The sequence below is a fragment of the Coenobita brevimanus genome, chromosome 112 (genome assembly GCF_032717465.1).
Source record: "Coenobita brevimanus isolate Jiangsu-jjx chromosome 112, ASM3271746v2, whole genome shotgun sequence".
NCBI classification, from domain to species: domain Eukaryota; kingdom Metazoa; phylum Arthropoda; class Malacostraca; order Decapoda; family Coenobitidae; genus Coenobita; species Coenobita brevimanus.
In genome coordinates, this window is record NC_137065.1 from 17360970 (window position 1) to 17384984 (window position 24015).

General features: G+C 33.9%; 3 protein-coding genes and 1 pseudogene across 3 annotated transcripts in view; 1 reads left to right on the forward strand and 3 right to left on the reverse strand.

Annotated features, from left to right (window-relative positions):
• Positions 1-3142: 3142 nt before the first annotated feature.
• Positions 3143-4265, forward strand: LOC145418123 (dnaJ homolog subfamily A member 4 pseudogene; annotated as a pseudogene).
• A 901-nt stretch (positions 4266-5166) lies between these two features.
• On the reverse strand, positions 5167-5712 carry LOC145418124 (uncharacterized). Its single transcript, XM_080286649.1, has one exon. The coding sequence runs from the start codon at positions 5710-5712 to the stop codon at positions 5167-5169; it is 546 nt and encodes a 181-aa protein (XP_080142775.1).
• Positions 5713-6018: 306 nt separating this feature from the next.
• Positions 6019-7302, reverse strand: LOC145418125 (uncharacterized). The gene is made up of 2 exons (XM_080286650.1): positions 6615-7302; positions 6019-6032 (listed from the first exon to the last, which is right to left on the reverse strand). The coding sequence occupies exons 1-2, from the start codon at positions 7300-7302 to the stop codon at positions 6019-6021; spliced, it is 702 nt and encodes a 233-aa protein (XP_080142776.1).
• Positions 7303-16064: 8762 nt separating this feature from the next.
• The window catches only part of LOC145418126 (uncharacterized), a 29917-nt gene continuing 21966 nt past the window's right edge, over positions 16065-24015 (reverse strand). The window contains exons 3-4 of the mRNA XM_080286651.1: positions 16782-17192; positions 16065-16075 (exon numbers count right to left, since the gene is read on the reverse strand). Of these exons, the coding sequence (XP_080142777.1) occupies positions 16065-16075; positions 16782-17192 (422 nt within the window). The remainder of the gene's footprint in view (positions 16076-16781; positions 17193-24015) is intronic.

Consider the following 24015-nt stretch of genomic DNA (forward strand, 5'->3'; position numbering starts at 1 on the left):
TAGGTCAGCAAAGTTTGAATTGGTCTGGTAATATGACTATATTCTTCAATCATAAGATAGGAAGATGAAATAATTTCATTAGATATATTTTTATTCGTCTTCTAAGTATGTTGTTTGAGCATAAAATGTATATATATCATTATTCATAAGTAATGACAAATTATTTGTTTTGATAATCCTGTAAATAAAATTATGATAACTATTGTTATATTTCTCTTTAAATGTCCCACATATTAATGATTTAATTTTTATTTTATTTTTAGGGTTTGTGATTAATAACTGAATATTTTGTCTAAAATCAAGATCATAAGTATTTCGATAAGGATATTTTTGAATACTCCATCTCCAATAAGGATGGTTAATTTTTATATAAAACCCATGATCTGTTCTACCGATTATATCATATTTCAATTTCTTTTTTCTTTTGAATAATTCTATCTGTTCATTGGAGCAAAACATAATCTTTCTACTAATTAAAAATTCACATATTTTCCTATCTACATCTTCTTTAATATAATGGCAGTGTAAACAATGATTAATACTTCTATGAATTTCACTACAAGTTATACAAAAAATAGATTTTTTCTCATATACTCTATCTCTCCAGTCTGTATATATTTTCAATGCCTCAGGATATATATATATATATATTTTTTTTATTTCATCATTCCTAAAGTCATAACATAATAATTTAGAAAATGCATTATACATATTTTCTGTTAATATTAATGTTTTGACTACATCTATAAATATATTTACATGACGAGTAACAAAAATACTCATATGCATGATAATTGTTGAGTGATTTACTGAGTGATCAATAGAAGCACATCTAATTATAGTATATAATGAGAGATCATTATATGATATTTTACATGAGATTATTCTTTTCTTCGTTTAATATACCATTGTTAATATTGTTGAAAATTATATCTATATTATCGTTATTTAATATAGATATATTTTTCTCAAAATTAAACTCCTCAATATCAGGACATAAAAATTCACAGTGTTTTCCAAATTTAGAAAATAGGAGACCTCTTTCTGATCGTGTCCATAGTTTATGTTTGAACCCAACTTGTATTGAAAACATTTTTTTTATTTATTGTTATTACCATTTGGCCATAATCTATGTTTCCAAATTTTAATTAATATTAGTCCAAATATAAACACAGTTATAAAAGATAGACACGTATTAGTTAGGGGATCACCAGTATTCATATTTTTTAAAATATTATTTATACTATTTAGAAGTGTTAATGTCTGATCCTCAGTTAATAGTTTTGGTCCATCGGGTGTATCACTGGAAAGTAGGGAAGGTTTGTTCTCATTTTCAGCAACAATGGTATTACTTATACAACCCAACAGAAGTATAATTATACTAGTCATTATGATTTAAAAACTAAAGATATATCCTCTTCCGTTGCAATATTTTTCTCTACAGTATTTATTTTATTTTTTATATTTATTAATTCCTCTACATAAATATTATTTAACTGTATAATATTCCCTTCATTTTTTTTTTTTTTGATGACAACCACGGATATTTTTTATATCGTCCTTTTGAAATATGAAAAGAATCTGCTATTTCTTTTCCTTTTCTTAGCCCATCGATAATTGTATTTGGTTGACTATAAACACGTAATATATCCCTTTGTAAAATATAAGAAAAGAAATCGGTACATTCCATCTGTTGATAATCGTATCCAAGTGCTTCTTCTAGCGATATACGAATTATGGTTACCCCTTCAGTATTAGAAAAATTTCTCTTTTGGATATGAAAACTTGGAGCACAATCATCTACCCAAAATTTTTCTATAAATCTATTTACAAGAGTATCATTTACCCCTGGGCATTTTGCTTGTCTTCTTTCCTGACTTATATTTCTTGGATAGTTATATATTACATCATTTTCTACAACACCTTTCATGTCATATGGATACACTTCAATACAACCATTCAAATGATCCTTCTTAGTTATTATTATCCCTTTAATATTTGACGGGAGGATAGAATCAAATGTACTCAATTTTTCTTGATAATCTTTTAATAAAGAATTTTGAAACATTTTAATGATTAGGTTAAAGGAAAGATAAATTTTTATTGATTTAACCCTTCAGTGGGCTATCAACCGCCAACTAGATAGATCAGCAAGGGTTGAAACTATTCTTCATCTCAGAGTTAATAACTCTTTGGCAGAGTAACGAAAGAGACCTTAGTAGCACAGATACACCTTCTTCTTCTTCTTTACCTCCTGTAGCAACCTAAACTTAATTGCAGCCTGGGTCATGCATTATCCTGGTTAGTAGTGGGATATAAACTGTTTAAAAAAAAATAATAAATGGGGAGAACAAGACCTAGAAATTTCTAGATAAATGAGACAGACCACATTCCTTCCCTTCTCAATTGTCAGCCAGGCTAGGCTATGAGGTCGAATCATCTTCCTCTTCAGATTCATCATTATTATCATCATCATCATCTTCTTCTTCTTCTTCTAGTTCTTCTTCTTCTTCTAGTTCTTCATCATCTTCTTCCATATTATTAGTTTCATTTTGAATTTTATAAGTTGTTAGTTCATCTTCAGATAATATTTCTTTTATATACTTAACATCATCTTATATTATTTAAAATATTAAAAATATAGTTTTTTTCATAAAAAATTTTAGTAATTTTTCCTTTTTGGTTAGACATTTTTAAATTTCACTATTATTCATAATGAATATCTTTTTATAGTTAAAAAAGAATAGAGAATGCATTTTTTCATATTTTTACTTTCACACAAAAAATTTGAACTTGAATCCGTTTACAATGACAACAAATGAAGACAATTTCTATATAACTTCAACAGATAAAGAAGATTTTAACGAAAAGACAGATTTTTATGTAAATAATATAAAAGAACATAATTTAAAACAACAAGAACAGATTCAGAAAATATATAATTTGACTCATGAAATAACAACCCATTCTACTAAAGTTTATGAATGGTTAATTAAAACTAATCTAAATTATCACCAATTTGCTACACAACCTAAAAAGGAAAAAAAAATGTAGAATTATATTTGTATAAAGTATTTAAAAAAATTGATATATATATAAGCATCAAGCTATTCATATCAATCAGTATCATAAAGGAGCTAAGATGGTTAAGGAGCTTGGTTTCTATGATATACTCGGAGTGAAACCCAGCGTTACCTCAGATGAGCTTAAAAAGGCTTATCATAAACTGGCTCTGAAATATCATCCTTATAAAAATCCCAATGAAGATGTTCAAATTAATTTCACAAGCGTATGAGGTATTAAGTAATCCAGAGAAGCGAAGGATTTATGATCAAGGTGGAGAACAATCATTGAAAGGGGGTGAATCTGAAACCTTTAGATCACCTATGGATATCTTTAATTTTTTCTTTGAAAATGTGAAGAAAACATCAACTTACACAAGAGATGTGAAGAAAACAACGATTTACACGATTTCAACATCCCTAGAAGAATTATATAATGGAACCATTAAAAAAATATCCCTAGAGAGGGACATTGTATGTTATAACTGTAAAGGCCAGGGAGGAAAGAAACCTCCAGAGAAATGTCTTTCATGTGGAGGTAGTGGTTTTCAAATTAGGATTCAACAGCTGAGACCCGGAATTTTATCACAAATACAGACTTTATGCGGACATTGTCGAGGTCAGAGAGAAGTGATTGATCTTAAGGATAAATGTAAAACATGCCAAGGAAAGAAGGTTATTAGAGAGAGTAAAAATATAGAGGTACATATAAATAAAGGGATGAAAACTGGACAGAAGATAATTTTTACAGGGGAAGGAGATCAAGAACCTGGTCGTGAGCCCGGTGATGTTCTTTTTATAATAAAAGAGGAAGCCCATCCTATATTTAAACGTATAAAAAATGATCTTCTTATGAAATGTAATTTATACCTCACAGAAGCTCTTTGTGGTTTTCAAAAGCCAATAAAAACCTTAGATAATAGAACCATAATTATTAAAAACAATCCTGGTACGATTATAAAAAATGACCAAATGAAACGTATTATAGGTGAGGGTATGCCAAAATATAAGAAGTTTGAGAAAGGTTGTCTATGTATTCATTTTTCTATTGTTTTGCCATCGCATTTCTCTATTGAGCAAGTAAGGAAAATAGAATCTGTTTTACCACCGAGAAAAGAGGTAAAAATACCTGAAAATAGTGAAGAGAAAATATTAACTGAATTACACCACTCTCAAGACTATGAACAAATGGAAGTTGATTGAAGCTTGGAGCAGAGTGACAATGTCGTTATGAAAATCACCCTTTAGCAGAGCAATGCCCCCTCTTCTTCATCCTCTAGCAATTTTATTTTTCATTTTTGTATATATATTATTTCGATGTTCTGGGATAAAAATAGATGAAAGCTTCATTTCTGAACTAGCAATTCGTCTATGGAACCTTTCTCTATCTCTTGCACATTGCTCCCATTGACCAACTCTAGCTTTTCTATAATCATAGTCCCATTTTATCATATAATGCACTTTTATATCGCCAAATCGAACCCGCTTTTCCATCATTTATTTTTTTTATTTAATTATATAATCATATTTATAATAAAATTTAACCAAAACACCTCTTTAAAAAAAGTTTTTTCCGTTCTTCCTATACAAATAAAGAAAAGGTGGTAACCCCTTTGGTATGATATAAAAGCTTCTCGAACTCCTACCATTCTTTGTTTGTGTTTGAAGGTGAGATATTAACTGTATTTTTTTAAAGAAAAAAAAATATTAAAGATATTGAATATATATATAAGTTTTTTAAAGTTTGTGTTGTGTGTGTGGGTGATAAGTATATTTACAGTTCTTCTGAGAAGGAAACTATCTGAATATGTCCTGTTTTTTTAATTGAATTTTAAATAAAAATATTCACCCTGCTGATATGTCCAAAGGGATTTATGAAAAAAAAAAAACATCATATCCAAAAATCAACTTTATTGACAACATCATACACATAACCTACGACTACACCTTTGTCATAAATGCACGGAGTGTTGGATTGTTTTTTGTTTTACAATAATATTTCAACCAAAACACCTCTTTCATTTGAACCTTGTTGTTCTTGTTACTTTAACTGCTGGTGCTGGAAGTTTGCAGAATGTTTCTGTGCTGGGGGACTCTGGCAGACTTACGGTTTTTCTCCTGTATGAATCCATATATGTCTTATTAGATTTCCTTTTGTCGAGAAAGCCTTCTCACAGTATTCACAGGCAAACGGTTTTTCTCCTGTATGAGTACGCATATGAATTGTCAAGTTTGACTCATCCGAGAAAGTCTTCTTACAGTATTCACATGTAAATGGGCTTCCCCCTGTATGAGTGCGTATGTGTCTTATTAGATTTCTTTTTGTCGAGAAAACCTTCTCACAGTATTCACAGGCAAACGGTTTTTCTCCTGTATGAGTACGCATATGAGTTATTAAGTTTGATTTATCCGAGAAATTCTTCTTACAGTATTCACATGTAAATGGCTTTTCCCCCGTATGAGTGCGTACATGAATTTTTAGGGTCCATCTATATGAGAAACTCTTCTCACAGTATTGACAGACAAACGGCTTTTCTCCTGTATGAGTGCGTATGTGTCTTATTAGATTTCTTTTTGTCGAGAAAACCTTCTCACAGTATTCACAGAATAAAAGTTTTTCCCCTGTATGAATACGTTCATGAATTTTCATGTTTACTTTTTGCCTAAATGTTTTATTACAATATCCACAGGTAAATGGTTTTTCTTCGGTGTGTATCATCTCGTGTCTTTTTAGAACGGTTTTTTCTTTGAAGCACCGATCGCATTTGTTGCATTTATGCGGCTTCTCGTGACAATGAGTAGCTACTACTAGGTCTACAGAATTATATTTTTTCATTTTTAACATGATACTTGAATATATTTTTCTTATGCATCTCCAAAGAAGATTTTTCAATACTGCATTCATCACAATTATAGTTTTTTTTTTGTACTGAGATCTAGGGGTTCCTCTTGGATGTTACTCCCACTGCCCTGTTCCAGAGAAGCCTCCATGTCTATTAATTTCAGAAACAAAGAAAAACGATTATTACAAACAATTATCAAAAATTCTTCAGAAATTTTTTTTCAATCTTTAGTGACTGTATAAAGTTGATTTTTTTTAATATTTACTTTCACACCTTAGACAATTATATATAATTACCTTTTCAGTTTGGAGGAAAAAGAAACCATCTGCTAGATCTCCAGAGTTGCTCACAATACGCTCCACTGGTTGCTCACTAAAAATGAAAAAGAAATTCTAATAATAGTATTTTCTTCTTCCCTTATTTTCATCCAATTACAAAAGATAGGAACTAAAAATTATTTTATATTTACTACATTTTTTCTAAGAAGGTTAAATATTTTTTTTTTATGGACAAACAGGTTTTCTCCTATATGAGTTTGTATTCGAGTCTTCTCTTATAAGTGTGTATATCGAGAAAGCCTAAGTGCGTTTATGGTTTTCCATAATTATTTTTTATAAATGAATTAATTCATGCTTTCTCATCTGCCTTTTTCTAGAGAAGGTATTGTTACAATATTTACAAGTATATGGTTTTTCCCCTGTATGGATACGTTCATGAACGTTTGCTTGTGTTTTTTGCCTGAATGTTTTATTACAGTATCCACAGGAAAAGGGTTTTTCCCCCGTATGAATGTGTATGTGTGTTCTTAGGGTCGATTTATTTGAGAATGTCTTCTCACAATGTCCACAGATAAACGGCCTTTCTCCTGTATGAGTGCGAATGTGTTTTATTAGGGTCGATTTTGCCGAGAAAGTCTTCTCACAATATTCACAGACAAATGGCTTTTCCCCTGTATGAGTGCGTTTATGTTCTTCCATATGTACTTTCTGCCTGAATGCTTTCTTACAGTATCCACAGGTAAATGGTTTTTCTCCCGTATGGGTGCGTATGTGTGTTCTTAGGATCGATTTCTCTGAGAATGTCTTCTCACAATGTCCACAGATAAACGACCTTTCCCCTGTATGAGTGCGAATGTGACTTATTAGGCTCGATTTTGCCGAGAAAGTCTTCTTACAGTATTCACATGTAAATGGCTTTTCCCCCGTATGAGTGCGTAAATGAATTCTTAGGCTCAATTCATGTGAGAAACTCTTCTTACAGTATTGACAGACAAACGGCTTTTCTCCTGTATGAGTACGTATGTGTCTTATTAGATTTCTTTTTGTCGAGAAAACCTTCTCACAATATTCACAGACAAATGGTTTTTCCCCTGTATGAATACGTTCATGAATTTTCATGTTTCCTTTTTGCCTAAATGTTTTATTACAATATTCACAGGTAAATGGTTTTTCTTCGGTGTGTATCATCTCGTGTCTTTTTAGAGTGGTTTTTTCTTTGAAGCACCGATCGCATTTGTTGCATTTATGCGGCTTGTCTACTACTAGGTCCATAGAATTATATTTTTTCATTTTTAACTTATGATACTTGAATATATTTTTCTTATGCATCTCCAAAGAAGATTTTACAATACTGCATTCATCACAATTATAGTTTTTTTTTTGTACTGAGATCTAGGGGTTCCTCTTGGATGTTACTCCCACTGCCCTGTTCCAGAGAAGCCTCCATGTCTATTAATTTCAGAAACAAAGAAAAAATACAAACAATTATTAAAAATTCTTCAGAAATATTTTTTTTCAATCTTTAGTGACTGTATAAAGTTGATTTTTTTAATATTTACTTTCACATCTTAGACAATTATATATAATTACCTTTTCAGTTTGGAGGAAAAAGAAACCATCTGCTAGATCTCCAGAGTTGCTCACAATACGCTCCACTGGTTGCCCTCTAAAAATGAAAAAAATTCTAATAATAGTATTTTCTTCTTCCCTTATTTTCAACCAATTACAAAAGATAGGAACTAAAAATTATTTTATATTTAAATTTCTTACTACATTTTTTCTAAGAATGTTAAATATTTTTTTTTATAGACAAACAGGTTTTCTCCTATATGAGTTTGTATTCGAATCTTCTCTTATAAGTATGTATATCGAGAATTTCCATGATTATTTTTTACCTACCACTCAAATGAATTAATTCATGCTTTCTCATCTGCCTTTTTCTGGAGAAGGTATTGTTACAATATTTACAAGTATATGGTTTTTCCCCTGTATGGATGCGCTTATGAACGTTTGCTTGTGTTTTTTGCCTGTTTTACTACAGTATCCACAGGTAAACGGTTTTTCCCCCGTATGGGTGCGTATGTGTGTTCTTAGAATCGATTTCTCTGAGAATGTCTTCTGACAATGTCCACAGATAAACGGCCTTTTTCCTGTATGAGTGCGAATGTGTCTTATTAGGCTCGATTTTGCCGAGAAAGTCTTCTCACAATATTCACAGACAAATGGCTTTTCCCCTGTATGAGTGCGTTTATGTTTTTCCACATGTACTTTCTGCCTGAATGTTTTACTACAGTATCCACAGGTAAATGGTTTTTCCCCCGTTTGGGTGCGTATGTGTGTTCTTAGGATCGATTTCTCTGAGAATGTCTTCTCACAATGTCCACAGGTAAACGGCCTTTCTCCTGTATGAGTGCGAATGTGTTTTATTAGGCTCGATTTTACCGGGAAAATCTTCTCGCAATATTCACAGACAAATGGCTTTTCCCCTGTATGAGTGCGTTTATGAACTTCCATATTTATTTTTCGGCTGAATGGTTTACTACAGTATCCACAGGTAAACGGTTTTTCTAGTTTCAATTTAGTCAAGAAAATCCTCACAATATTCACTATCTCCTGTATGAGTCTTTTTATGAACTTCCATGTTGTATTTCTGCCTAAAAGTTTTACTACAGTATCCACAGATAAACGGTTTTTCTTGAGTATGTATCATCTCGTGTCTTTTTAAACAAGCACCAATCACATTTATGCGGCTTGTCCTGGCAATGGGTGTCCACAGAATTAGTAGAAACCTTCGGGCATTCCAGAAATTGTTTATCTTCAAAGATTTTTCAATGCCGTATTCGTCCTAATTATACTTTTTTTTTGTACTGAGATTAATGGGTTCCTCTTGGATGTTACTCCCACTGGCCTGTTCCAGAGAACCTTCCATATCTATTAATTTCTGAAACAAAGAAGAGATAGTTATTACAAACAATTATTAAAAATTCTTTAGAAACTATTTTTAATCCTTTAGCTGGAAAGTGACTGTATAAAAATGTTGGCATCTCCATTGTTACTCACAACGACATTAAGTTTCAATATTCCGGCGAAAAGGCCCTTGCTGACCTATCTGGTTGGCAGTTGGCTGCCCGCTAAAGGGTTAATCTTGCAGGACCGGCTTCCCTTCTAAAGCTGATGGTCAGTAGAGTTGCTACAGGTGGTGCGGAGGCTGTCGTTGCTATGCCAAAGAGTTATTTTTCAAAGGAACATTGTTGCTCCGCCCTAAACTTCCAACAACATTGGCAATTTTTTGGATAAACACTAGATGGTTGTATATAACCCTGTGGATGGTAAAAGATGGAAACCCCTCTGCTTTCTATGACGTGAAGCTTGATATATATAAACCTCTTAAACCCCAGTCTTCACATTGAGTGCACACCTCTTCGTCCGTCAACTCCTACCCCCCCCCCCGCCATTCCTCACCTCGTCGGGATGTTTTAGTCTCTATTATTTTTTCTTCATTTAATTTTAGAGGTAAGATATTAACTTTTTAGTAGACAACTCTGATAGAATAAAAAAAAAAAGCATTTAGATACGAAAAAATTAAAATAATAACACCCGCTGAGCGGTTTGTCAATTAATGTTGTCAACTTAGTTTTGTTTTTAGATTTGGAGACTTTTGATGTAGCTTAGCTACTTTTTTTTAGCAATTACCTATATTTTGGCGACTAGATATTTTTTTGTAATCAAAGATCTAAATATTATTGTTTCTTTAACTAAAAAATATTGCTCACTAACTTCAGCGTTCTCGTCCAGTTACCACTTTTGGCGCTGTTTCTCAATAACTTTGCGCCAAAAAACATTCTGAACTACCTATATGAAACAGTGTTTATCAGTAATTTTTTTCTGTGTAGTGTTTTTTGAAGTTTCAGTATACATTACAACTCTCTTTTTTCTTTTCTTTTCAAGATTGTGTTATGTGTGTTGGTGATGAGTATATTTGCTGTTCTTCTGGGATTTGTTATTTTTGGATGGAAATACATAGAAGAGTTGTCTTCCATCCCGGAAATCTCATCACAGCTGGTACCTTCCAGTATGGCGAATCCACAGAAAGATGAATCGCCCTTGGCCTTCTTTATGCCAGATAAGGAAAGTTTCCTTAGAGAAAATGACTTTCGCTGGAACTTCCCGAAATGCCAGCATTGTCAACATCTACGATCCGGAAACTTAACTAGTCGAAGAAACTACAAGAAAAAACAACGAAATCGTAGTCAGAAGAGTGAGGATAAAAACCTTGAGCCAATGGAAACTAATGTTATATCTCTCCCCCCCCTTTCCATTTGTGTGTAGATGTATTTTTTTTTAATTTTACAGTATAATTGCTTTTTTTATAGATTGTATGAAAGAAGGTTTAAAAGGCATTTATGATCCAAAAAATAAAAAAAGTCGGCCACTAAAGGGTTAAAAGGCATTTATGATCCCAAAAAAAAAGTCTACTATGTAATAGTAATCTACAGTAAGATTTAAAATATAAAATATTAAAAAACAACAACTTTATTTATAATAACCTAATATAGCCACTTGCCAGTTAAAGGATGCGAAATATTAATTATCTATAGTAAAATAAAAAATATTCAAAAACCAACTTTATTGATAATAACCTGATACAGCCACTTGCCCGCTAAAGGGTTAATATGGCATTTCAAAGCTGACTTCCTCTTATATTTTCTTTCACACTGATCACAGGTAAAGGGTCTCTGATTGCTGTGTGATGGATAATGGCTTGAAAGAGCCGTCTGGGTTCGAAAACTGTGATTGCATTGAAAACACATAAATGGTTTTTCTTTTGTGTGATTTATCAAATGTACTTTCTGATGAAATGTTTTGTCACAGAATTTACAGGCAAATTTTTTTTTTTTTTTTTCATCGGTGTGTGGTTTTTAGATGCCGCCTTAGCCCCTCTTTATTTTTGAAGAATTTATTACATCGGTCACATCTATGGAGCCTCTCATCGTCATGTCTTTTTTTGTGCCGCCTTAGCCCCTCTTTATTTTTGAAGAATTTATCACATCGGTCACATCTATTGGACCTCTCATCACAATGTGTGATTGTATCAACTGAATGGGCGTTGTTCTTATGAATATCTAATGAGGATTTGGTGATGAAGAAAAGATCACATTGATCGCAGATATGGAGATCTTCAACCAATTTTCTTTTATCACTTTCATAGGTTTTACACCAAGCCCTATATAGTGCGGTGTATATAATTAGCACTTACATTTATGTTCTTTCTTCTCTTTCAGATGGTGCCGAATACGACAGAACATCCGACAGATAGAGGAACACATTGGAGACGGACACGAAGCGCTATGACCAAATAATGAAGCAGATCCGATAGCTTATTCTCTCTCTTTTGATATAATACATATTGTGACACTTTATCAGCGGCTTCTTCACATTCCTTTATATAAATACTGTTATTTTTATCTTGAGAGGGAGACTCCTCTTCGATTTCTTGCAAAGGATTATATGATACCAGTACCTGATTATCACTTCTAGTTTCCATTTTTATTAGATCTATTGAAAAAAAAAATAGTTATTAGAAAAATTCCAAATGATTATTAACCTCGGAGTTATAACTCTTTAGCGGGCAGCCAACTGCCAGGTCGCCCCAGTGTTATATACGACCATCTGGTCATACGACTTTGTCATAAGTGTTGGATTGTTTTTTGTTTTACAATAATATTTCAACCAAAACACCTCTTTCATTTGAACCTTAACTCCTCGGACTAGAGTGGTGGTGGACGGTGCCGCCGCTAGAAAAAGTTTTTGAGCAATATTGGCTGCCGCATTACAGTCTCTATCCAGAAAGGCTCCACCGATGGGACAAAAAGTAGTTCTTGACTGCTGGTGCTGATGGAAGTTTGAAGAATGTTTCTGTGCTGAGGAAGATGTAAAATATAAAATATTCAAAAAAACAACTTTATTTATAATAACCTGATATAGCCACTTGCCCGCTAAAGGGTTGGTTTCTGTGTGAATAATTTTTTTTTTCAGTTTATAGATAAATGGTTTTTACCCTCTATGAGTGTGCATATGATATTTTAGGGCCCGAAAATTCTTCTGACAGTATTTACAGACAAATGGTTATGAATGCGTTTATGAGCTTCTATATGTCCTTTCTGCCTGAATGTTTTACCACAGTATCCACAGGTAAACGGTTTTCCCCTCGTATGGAACTTATAACATTTAAATAAATTTTTATCTAAGTGAGTATTCTTATGAATCTCCAATAAAGGTTTTTCAATAAAGGAAATACCGCGTTCATAATAATTATAAATTTTTTTTGTACTGAGATCCAGGGGTTCCTCTTGAATATTACTCCCACTGATCTCTTTCAGTAAACCTTCCATATATATTAATTTCAGAAATAAAGAAAGATAATTATTAAAATTTCTTCAGAGTAGTTTTTTTTACTATAAATTGTAAATTTCCAGTAATATTATTTTTTTTCTTTGATAAATTGTTTTACTAAAACTTCCAAGAGGAATTAAAAGTAAAAAGCGTTTTTTATTCACTTTTTAATAATATTGGTTACATTTACATGACCTCTTCTACTAACCCTTTAGCGGGCAGCCAACTGCCAACCAGATAGGTCAGCAATTGCCTTTTCGCCTCAGTGTTATATACGACTACACCTTTGTCATAAATGCACGGAGTTGTAGTAGTAGTTAGTGTTGGGTTGTTACAATAATATTTCAACCAAAACACCTCTTTCATTTGAACCTTAACTCCTCGGACTAGAGTGGACGGTGCAGTTAGAATGAGTTTTTGAGCAATATTGGCTGCCGCATTACAGTCTCTATCCAGAAAGGCTCCACCGATTGGACAAAAAGTACTTCTTGTTACTTTAACTGCTGGTGCTGGGATGGAGCTGGAAGTTTGGAGAATGTTTCTGTGCTGGGGGACTTTGTCGTTGTAGGTAGTATCACTCTTGGCAGAACAACGACGTAGACCCCGAAGGTAGTACACCTCCTTCTTATTCCCCTCATCATATTTCTTAAATCCTACGATATTCAGAGATCCCTTGCATCTGTGGCAGACTTTCGATGTGTTCCATTCGTCGACGAGAGTGAAGTTTGTCGGACCGTCTCTCTCTCATCACTCTGGCAAATTTAGTGTTAGGAGAGGCAAAATGTTCCCCCCTCCCAGTGCAAGAAAACTTGGCTGAACCGTACGCTACGTGGAATGGTTTCTTAGTGTCTCCCAAAACCTTGTTTACGAATGTGTCTAGAGTCTTTTTGGTTAGACAGTAGACTCGAAACTTGGCCCTCCTCCATTTTCTCAGAGTCTTGACCTTCCATATCGTCTCGTAGTGTTTCACGTACGTTTTCAGGTAGCTCGTCAATTTTTTTCCTCCGCTCAACTCTTCGTTGACTCGCTTGTATTCTCCGGTTAGCCAAGAGTCGACTCGTTTTTTTAACCTAATCATCCCCGAGTCGCAGTAGTACTGTTTTGAAGTGAGTTTATTCTTCTTAATAATTTTTCGAGTTTCGGGATCCAGCTCTACACAGAAGGCGATATTCTTTCTGCCCGGATCGACTCCGATGATCCTCTTTCCGTCCAAAGATGACGACGGGGTGGGAATCGATGGCGCCGCAGTCCCGTCGTTTCTCTTCTTCTTCTTCTTGGAAGAAAAAGTATTATCGACGTCGTGGTATCTGTAATACCTAACTGAACAAGCCACTCCGTCGGTTGACACGCAGCGGTCGAACGTCCACTTCTTACCTCCCATGCGAGCTAATAGTTTCGTGTCGAAGACGAAGTCCCATCCTTCTTGTTCCTTGGGTTCCAGGTTGATGCCCAGGTCGTGACATATACCCTTCACTCCGACCGTATCGAAATCTAAGTAATGTACCTTGATCGTGTTGGAGGGAGCCAGTGGAATATTTCTAAGTTTCGTCGACTCAGAGTACTCCCGTCTGAGAAAATAGTAGTAGCGGAGATACTCCACCGGTAATAACTTAAATGTCGGTTGTTGTCGTGGCAGGTGTTGTCTGTGTTGCTCGACGAACTCCGAGTGTCGGTCTTTCAATTCGTTTAACTGGTCCACGGAGTACGTTCTTCCGACGTACTTCCACCCGTTGATGAGAGTCTGAAGTGCATAGACGATGGTGGGCGCTGCTGTCGCCTCGATCTTGGATAGGTAGAAGCGAATGGCGCGTCGCTGACGAGATACGAAATTCAACTCCAAGTTATTAAGAAAACACGTCTTGTAGGTCTTGGCGCAGTAGTTTATTAAATTGTAGTCCGAGTGGTATCGAAGACCAGAAGAAGGATAGGAGATACTTTCGAACCGTTTACTCCACGTCCCATCCATCGCCAAGTTGGGTTTCGTTCTCTTCCTCGCTTCGCACCCTTGGGTGAAGAGTTGGACAAACACATTCATCTTGGTAAAGTCTGGCCATTCGACCAGACCATCAAGTTCTCTTTGGAGTAGATCTTCTATCATCGCACTGCACAGCTGAGAAGCCTTGACGGCCATCCGAGAGATGGCCAGACATCTCTTTTCGAAGAGAGGGGTGACATTCTCCGAGTCCAACAGTATTTTGCCCAGGGAACATTTAATATTCTTATAGTATCGTTTGGTCTTGGAGGACCTCATGGCCTAGCCTAGCCTGGCTGATAATTGAGAAGGGAAGGTCTGTCTCATTTATCTACTTTTTTCCTCAATAGGTTTAAAAAGCATTTATGATCCAAAAAGTCGCCCGCTAAAGGGTTGATAATCCACGAAAAAGTCTACTATGTAGTCTACAATAAGATGTAAAACCAACTTTATTGATAATAACCTAATATAGCCACTTGCCAGCTAAAGGATGCGAAATATTAATTGTCTATAGTAAGATGTAAAATAAAAAATATTCAAAAACCAACTTTATTGATAATAACCTTATATAGCCACTTGCCAGCTAAAGGGTTAAACAACTTCTCTCATGTATGAATGCGTTTGTGAGTCCTTAGGTTTGATTTATCTGAGAAAGTCTTTTGACAGTATTCACAGACAAACGGTTTTTCCCCCGTATGAATGCGTTTATGGATTTTCATATATCCTTTCTGCCTGAATGTTTTACTACAGTATCCACAGGTAAATGGTTTTTCCCCTGTATGAGTGCGTATATGACGTTTTAGGCTCGATTTATCGGAGAAAGTCTTCAGATAAATGGTTTTTCCCCCGTATGAATACGTTTATGAATTTCTATATGTCCTTTCTGCCTGAATGTTTTACTACAGTATCCACAAGTAAACGGTTTTTCCCCCGTATGAGTGCGCTTATGAACTTCCATGTCTCTTTTCCGCCTGAATGTTTTACTACAGTATCCGCAGGTAAACGGTTTTTCCCCTGTATGGATGAGCTTATGATCTTCCACGTCTCTTTTCTGTTTGAATGTTTTACTACAGTATTCATAGGTAACTGGTTTTTCTCCTGTTTGGGTGCGTGTGTGTGATTTATTCGAGAAAGTCTTCTCATCTAGGTCCACAGAATTAGTAAAAACCTTCGAGCATTCCGGTAAGTTTTCACTCTTTTCCATTTTTAACTTATTTAAATATATTTTTATCGAAATGAGTATTCTTCAACACAGATTTTTCATCATAAGTATAATTTTTTTTTGTACTGAGATCCAAAGGTTCCTCTTGGATATTACTCCCATTGGCCTGTTCCAGAGAACCTTCCATGTCTATTAATTTCAAAAAAGAAAAAAAATTATAAATAGTTACTAAAATAGCAGTATAAGAATGTTGTTAAAATTGATTTTTTAAATATTTATTTATTTTAGTATGAGGACGAAGGAGAAAAATGAACCTCCACCGTTGTTCGGCCACTTGTCCGATCGGTAGAGCTTTTAGACTGAGACTGCAGGCAACATTCTCATACCATTCATATATTCTTTCTCATATAAATGAATACGTATATGATTCCTTAGGGTTGATATTTCCTTCTCTTACACTATTTACAGCCAAAAAAATTTTTCCCAGCAAATGTTTCCCCTCCCTCCCCTTATTATAATTTTCCATATTTACCCTTTAAATATGTATGTGTTATCTGAGAAAATCTTCTGATAGTATTCACAGACAGACCCCTCATATGAATGCATTTATGAACTTTCTGCCTGAATTCTTTATTCACAGGTGAATGGTTTTTCTCCTGTATGAGTGTGTTTATAAATTTCCAAGTTTTCTTAATGCTTTCCTAGAGTATCCATAGTTAAACAACTTCTCTCAATGCGTTCGTATCTGAGAAAGTTTTTTAACAGTATTCAGACAAACGTTTTTCCCCTCGTATGAATGCGTTTATGGATTTCTATTCGTGCTTTCTTTTTACTCTCCTGTATAAGTACATGTGTGTCTTATTAGGTTCGATTTTAATGAGAAACTCTTCGCACAGTATTCACAAACAAACGGCCTTTTCCCCGTATGAGTACGTTCATGAGATTTCATGTGTTCTTTCTGCCTGAATGTTTTACTACAGTTTCGACAGGTAAACGGTTTTTCTCCTGTATGAATACGTTTATGTTTTTTCATTGTTTCTTTCGTGTTGAATTTTTTACTACAGTATTCACAGGTAAACGGTTTTTCTCCTGTATGAATGCGTTTATGTTTTTCCATTGTTTCTTTCGTGTTGAATCTTTTACTACAATATTCACAGGTAAACGGTTTTTCTCCTGTATGAGTACGTATGTGAGTTTTTAGGTTGCATTTTTTCGAAAAAGTCTTCTCACAATATTTACAAGAAAAGGGTTTTTCCCCTGTATGAATGCGTTTATGTACTGTTAGGTTCGATTTTAGTGAGAAATCCTTCTTACAGTATTCACAGATAAACGGCTTTTCCCCTGTATGAGTCCGTATATGAATTCTTAGGATCGATTTATATGAGAAAGTCTTCTCACAGTATTCACAAGTATGTATCATCTCATGTTTTTTTAAAATAGCTTTTCTTTTGAAGCACCCATCACCGCATTTATACGGCTTCTCTTGAGAATGGGTGGCCATAATAAGGTTCACAGAATTAGTAGAAACCTCTGGACATTCTGGTAATTTTTCACTCTTTTCCAATTTCAACTTATAAAACTTAAATATATTTTTACCCAAATAAGTATTCTTATGCGTTTCTCTATATTCCTTATTATTATAGTTTTCTTGTGTAGTAAGATCTAGGGGTTCCTCTTGGATGTTACTCCCACCGGCCCGTTCCAGAGAATCTTCCATATCTATTAATTTTAGGAACAAATAAAAAATAGTTATTACAAAATATTATTAACCCTTTAGCGGGCAGCCAACTGCTAACCAGATAGGTCAGCAAGGGCCTTTTCGCCTCAGTGTTATATACGACCATATGGTCATACGACTACACCTTTGTCATAAATATATAGAGTAGTGGTAGTAGTAGTAGTTAGTGTTGGATTGTTTTTTGTTTTACAATAATATTTCAACCAAAACACCTCTTTCATTTGAACCTTAACTCCTCGGACTAGAGTGGTGCCTTTAGAAAGAGTTTTTGCTGCCGCATTACAGTTTCTATCCAGAAAGGCTCCACCGATTGGACAAAAAGTAGTAGTTGTTGCTTTAACTGCTGGTGCTGATGGAATAGAATTGGAAGTTTGGAGAATGTTTCTGTGCTGAGGGACTTTGTCGTTGTAAGTAATATCACTCTTGGCAGAGCAACGACGTAGACCCCGAAGGTATATCTCCTTCTTTATTGATAACAATCCGATATACCCACTTGTCCGCTAAAGGGTTGAAAGGCATTTATGATTCCCAAAAAAGTCTACTGTCTAATTGTCTATAGTAAGATGTAAAATAAAAAATATTCAAAAACCAACTTTATTGATAATAACCTGATATAGCCACTTGCCCGCTAAAGGGTTAAGGAATTAGGTTGGAATAAAAGAAGTGTTTTGGTTGAATTTTATTATAAAAAAAAAGAAATAAACACCAGTAGACTATACAAGTAAAAAAGAGATGCGACCAAATGGTCATATGTAACTGAGATGAAAAATATTTTCAACCTGGTTGAAGGTTGATTACCAACTACAAGGTTAAGAAATATCACCTAAAAACGGAAAATATTTTTTTATTTAGCCTGGAGTTTGAAAACCATTTTCTTACAACTAGAAAGAAAAATTCTAATAGGAGATTCCTATCATATTTAAAAATTCCATCCACGCCCACCAATTTGATTCAATCATCATAGCAGTAATATGACTTGGAAAAGATTTACGTGCATTGATAAGTGCATCAATAAAACCTTCTCGATTTTTACTTACTGGAGATGGAAATGGTGTAATTAAACTAAGAGAATAACTTGCCAACAATCTACTAAGGCGGCCATTTCCATCACTAAAGGGATGCATAACTAGAAGCCATGCGGCACACCTAAAGATACCCTCTACACCTTTTTTTTCTTCAATGTTTTTCTTCATGTTCATAATAAAACTATTATACTGGTCCAGACAAGTCCAAATCTCTTTCCCATTCTTCTTGACTTCCCTTTCTTGGGTATTTATGAATTTCACCCTTATATTCGGCTACTCTATCAAAAGTACTAAACATTCCCGGGGGGGGGTCATAATTTTCTCATCAATTACTCCAGTCATTAGAATTTTATGAATATCAATAATGTATTTTCTAATTTCTAAAAATCCCAAATTTGATGGATTTCGTTGTTTTTCTTTCTCATCCATTTCCATTAGTTTTAACCATGCTTTGTATAAATTCTTAGTTTCCAGCTCACCAGGGGTCTTATAGAATTTCTTATTCCCAGTGGAAAGGGCTCCTTCAAAATTATCAATTATCTTTTGTGTGGTTTTATAATCTTGGATTGCAATTCTTTCATTAATAATTATATTATGAATGAATTTTTCTACCATTTTTTTCTTAGCTTTTTTTACTTTCACTTTATCTACTAATTTCTCATTAGTTTTCCATAATTTCTGAAATTTTATGATATCTTCAATCATATCATCAAAATTTGGACTTATTTTTTTTCCTTCTGGTAAATCATACTCTAGTAAATTATAGCAAGCAAAGATATTCTCCATTATCCTCTTAGTGGCTGTATAAAAATGTTGTCATCTTAAGGAATAAAAAGTTAATTAAACTCTTTATTTTTTTTAACTATTCTTCTAAGAAAAAAAAAGTTTAAAACTCAAATATCTATTTAACTATTTTTTTTTTTAATACTATTTGCGGCGGCGCGGCCGCCCTCCCCCCGGCCCTCGCCCCCTCTCCACATAGTAGTTAATAAAAAATAGTTCATATTTTTTCTCTCTTTTGAGTTTTAAGCTTTTTTTTTCTGGACATTTATTGGGGTTATTTTTTGTCTTTCAATGACTTGAAACACATTTCTATAGCACTACTAGGAAATGGGTTAGAGGACTGGAATGGCAGCATATACCTAACTTCTTCACTTTTTCATTTAAATTTAATGAAAATGAAGTATCAGTTACATCAAACTTATTTTTTAAATAATCTATTGTAGAATAAATATTATATTCTTGTTCCATATAATTACACATGCAATTATATATGTATTTTAAGTGAAGAATAATATCTCGACTAATAATCATATTTTTAAAATCTTTATCATGTCTTTCAGAAGAGACTGTTTGTACATAAAGATCAGATAATGAACATTCTTCCCAAAAGATAGAGTTTTTTTATAGAAAATATTAATGCCATTGAGAGATTCTCATTATAATCTTTCATATTGAGTTTACCTGCCGCATATACACTATCAACAGAATTTTTAACTCTTTCAGTTTTGATAAACTGAAGAAAATGAATTCTTCCATCTTTATGATTAATATATGGTTCAGTATCAATTTCTTCATTACAAAGAATGCGTTCTGCTCCAAATATCAAATACTCATAACCACGCCATCTATTTTCGAATGTTGTTATTTCAACTGAGATTGGGAAAAATACACAATCAGTCGTATTTTCTCCTTCTTTTGAACATATTCCGAAACTCTTTCTCTTTTTTATTAGGAATTGGAAGATTTTCTTTTTCCTCTTCTGCTTTTGGATTTTCACTTATCATTGATTCAAAAAGATTTTTTCTCATATCACCATCTCTCTTTAAAGAAATTATCCTTTTGAGATTGTTATTTAGTCTCTCTATAATATTTTCTTTATTATATTCCAAAGTATTTTCATATATAGCAAAAAGGAGATATCCTTGACTTTTATTTGAAAATTTATATTTATCTTTCAAAATATTAAAACATTTCTCACAAGAGGTATCAGGTCCAATAAGGTCCATTGTTATTATTATCTAAATCTGTGAAAGATTGTAAAAATTTATATACCCTTTTGTATCCGGTTTTCAAATAAATTATATAAAATTTAAGCTTTTATAGGAGGGGATGAAGCAACAGCCAACATTGCCCAGAACTTTGTAAATTGACAAAAATATACTGGTGAAATTTTTTATTTTATTTTATAGTCTATTTTTAACCCTTTAACGGGTAAGTGGCTGTATAAGAATATTGTTAATAAAATTGGCTTTTGATTATTATATACTTTTTATATCAGACCTCTATATAAAGAAATACACACACACACACTATAAAGCCAACCACGAGACGGTGCTAGACAACAAATAAGTCCTGTTCTCCCCTACTTATTATTATTATTATTTTTTAATAGCCTATACCCCATAACTGATTGGGTTAATTTATGGCTCAGGTTGTAATAAAGTTCAGGTTGCTACAGGAGGGGGTATCTGTCGTTGCTCTGCTAAAAAAATGATCTTCACAACGACATTATTGCCCCATTTCAAACTTCAAATGAATAGTTGAAGTTTATTAGAAACAAATTCTACTATACCACTTAGACAAAGATAGTCATACTACTATATAATTATACATAAACCCCGAGATAAAGAGCAATTTTAACCCTTTAGTGGGCAAGTGGCTATATCAGGCTATTATTAATAAAGTTGGTTTTTGAATATTTTTTATTTTAAATTTTATTATAGACAATAGACTTTTTTAGGAATCATAAATGCCTTTCAACCCTTTAACGAGCAAGTGGCTATATCGGATTGTTATCAATAAAGTTGATTTTTGAATATTTTTATATTTCGCATCCTTTAGTGGCTATATTAGGTTATTATCAATAAAGTTGGTTTTTGAACATTTTATATTTTACATCTTACTGTAGATCACTACTACAAAGTAGACTTTTTTTGGGATCATAAATGCCTTTCAACCCTTTAGCGGGCGACTTTTTTATTTTTTGGATCATTTCGAGTCTACTGTCTAACCAAAAAGACTCTAGACACATTCGTAAACAAGGTTTTGGGAGATACTAAGAAACCCTTCCACGTAGCGTACGGTTCAGCCAAGTTTTCTTGCACTGGGAGGGGGGGGGGAAACATTTTGCCTCTCCTAACACTAAATTTGCCAGAGTGATGAAAGAGAGAGGAGCCGGTCCGACAAACCACTCTCGTCGACGAATGGAATATGTCGAAAGTCTGCCACAGATGCAAAGAATCTCTGATTATCGTAGGGTTTAAGAAAGAAGAAGGAGGTGTACCTTCGGGGTCTACGTCGTTGCTCTGCTAAGAGTGATATTACCTACCACAACGACAAAGTCCCCCAGCACAGAAACATTCTCCAAACTTCCAATTCTATTCCATCAGCACCAGCAGTTAAAGTAACAACTACTACTTTTTGTCCAATCGGTGGAGCCTTTCTGGATAGAGACTGTAATGCGGCAGCTCAAAAACTCTTTCTAGCGGCGGCACCACCACTCTAGTCCGAGGAGTTTTGGTTGAAATATTGTTTTGGTTGAAATATTGTTTTGGTTGAAATATTGTAAAATAATCCAACACTACCACTACTCCGTGCATTGGTGTAGTCGTATGACCATATGGTTGTATAACACTGAGGCGAAAAGGCAATTCCAACTCTTGCTGACCTATCTGGTTGGCAGTTGGCTGCCCGCTAAAGGGTTAACCCTTGCTGATCTACTTGGTTAGTCATTCAAGAAAACTATCAGTCACATTTAACCATTGTTCCTCATCAATAGCTTGATCATCAGAGTCATCATCCAAAATAACTTCTGTCACTTTCAGTATCTCCATCATCACATTCAGAAATTATTTCTATATCACTTTTCAATATTTTCATTTTCAATCCCATCTTCTTCTTTTTCTTCTTCCATACAAAAATCAATAGTATCTACCTTATCCATAATTTTTTGGATTTTCAATTGAGAAGTGCTTTCTAGACACAATTTCCGTTTTTTTCCCTATAATAGATTTACTAGTAGTATCTGAGGATTTACCATCCATAACTGAACTCATTAAATTTTTTCTTTTTTTAAAGCTCGCTTGTGATGAGAGAAAACCGGTCCAAAAACTTCACCACCGTAGGACACGCCACAAACGCAAGGAACTTCTGAATACAATAGAATTCGTAAAAGATGTGAGGACGAAGAAGGGAGTATCTGCGAGGTCTCGGCTGTTGCTCTGCCAAGAGTGATACTGATAATGACATCATCGCCCCGCTTCCAGAGTATTCCGATAATATATGGCGGTCAATTGTCCGATTGGTGGAACCTTTCTGGATAGATATTGTAATGCAACAGCTCAGAAACAGCTTCTAGATTACACAACGACAACCAATTCGAGAAATAAAGGTTCAAATGAAAGAGATCTTTGGACTGAATCAATTTTAGTATGAAGAAATGGTGATGTTTCTATGATAAATTATCAGAGTATGCATAATGCCTGATTTTAATGTTTTACCACAAGAGGATGGAAGGTGATTTGAAACCATATCACAGCATGATACAGATACATGACACAACTGCAATGTAATAATAATACAGACCGTAAACAATTAACCCTTTAGCGGGCAAGTGGCTATATAAGGTTATTATCAATAAAGTTGGTTTTTGAATATTTTTTATTTTACATCTTACTATAGACAATTAATATTTCACACCCTTTAGCTGGCAAGTGGCTATATTAGGTTATTATCAATAAAGTTGGTTTTACATCTTATTGTAGACTTTTTTGGGGATTATCAACCCTTTAGCGGGCGACTTTTTGGATCATAAATGCCTTTTAAACCTATTGAGGAAAAAAAAATAGTAGTAGATAAATGAGACAGACCTTCCCTTCTCAATTGTCAGCCAGGCTAGGCTAGGCCATGAGGTCCTCCAAGACCAAACGATACTATAAGGGTTTAATAAGAAAGATGAGGGGAAAAAGAAGGAGGTGTACCTTCGGGGTCTACGTCGTTGCTCTGCCAAAAGTGATACTACCTACTACAACGACAAAGTCCCCCAGCACAGAAACATTCTCCAAACTTCCAGCTCCATCCCAGCACCAGCAACAACAACAATTACTAGTTTTTGTCCAATCGGTGGAGCCTTTCTGGATAGAGACTGTAATGCGGCAGCCAATATTGCTCAAAAACTCTTTCTAGCGGCGGCAGTGAGTTGAAAGAGGTGTTTTGTTTGAAATATTGTAAAATAATCCAACACTAACTACTACTACCACTACTCCGTGCATTGGTGTAGTCGTATGACCATATGGTTGTATAACACTGAGGCGAAAAGGCCCTTGTTAAAATCTTTGAAGTAAATTATTATAATAGATATTTATATTTTTAAAATAAATATAAAATAAAGTTAATGAAATGGCTTTCCCTTTTGAATCAGATTGGGCTATATTAATTTTAGTTATTGTTATATTAATAATATTGATTATAATATTAGCTACAATTAATCATAAATGTAAAGATTCTATAAAAGAAAAATCATCATCTACTAGTAATCCTT

Excerpts from the sequence above, each read along its gene's own strand:
- LOC145418124 (XM_080286649.1), bottom strand. The coding sequence starts at position 5,712 with ATGAAAATTCATGAACGTATTCATACAGGGGAAAAACTTTTATTCTGT.
- LOC145418125 (XM_080286650.1), bottom strand. The coding sequence starts at position 7,302 with ATGAAAATTCATGAACGTATTCATACAGGGGAAAAACCATTTGTCTGT.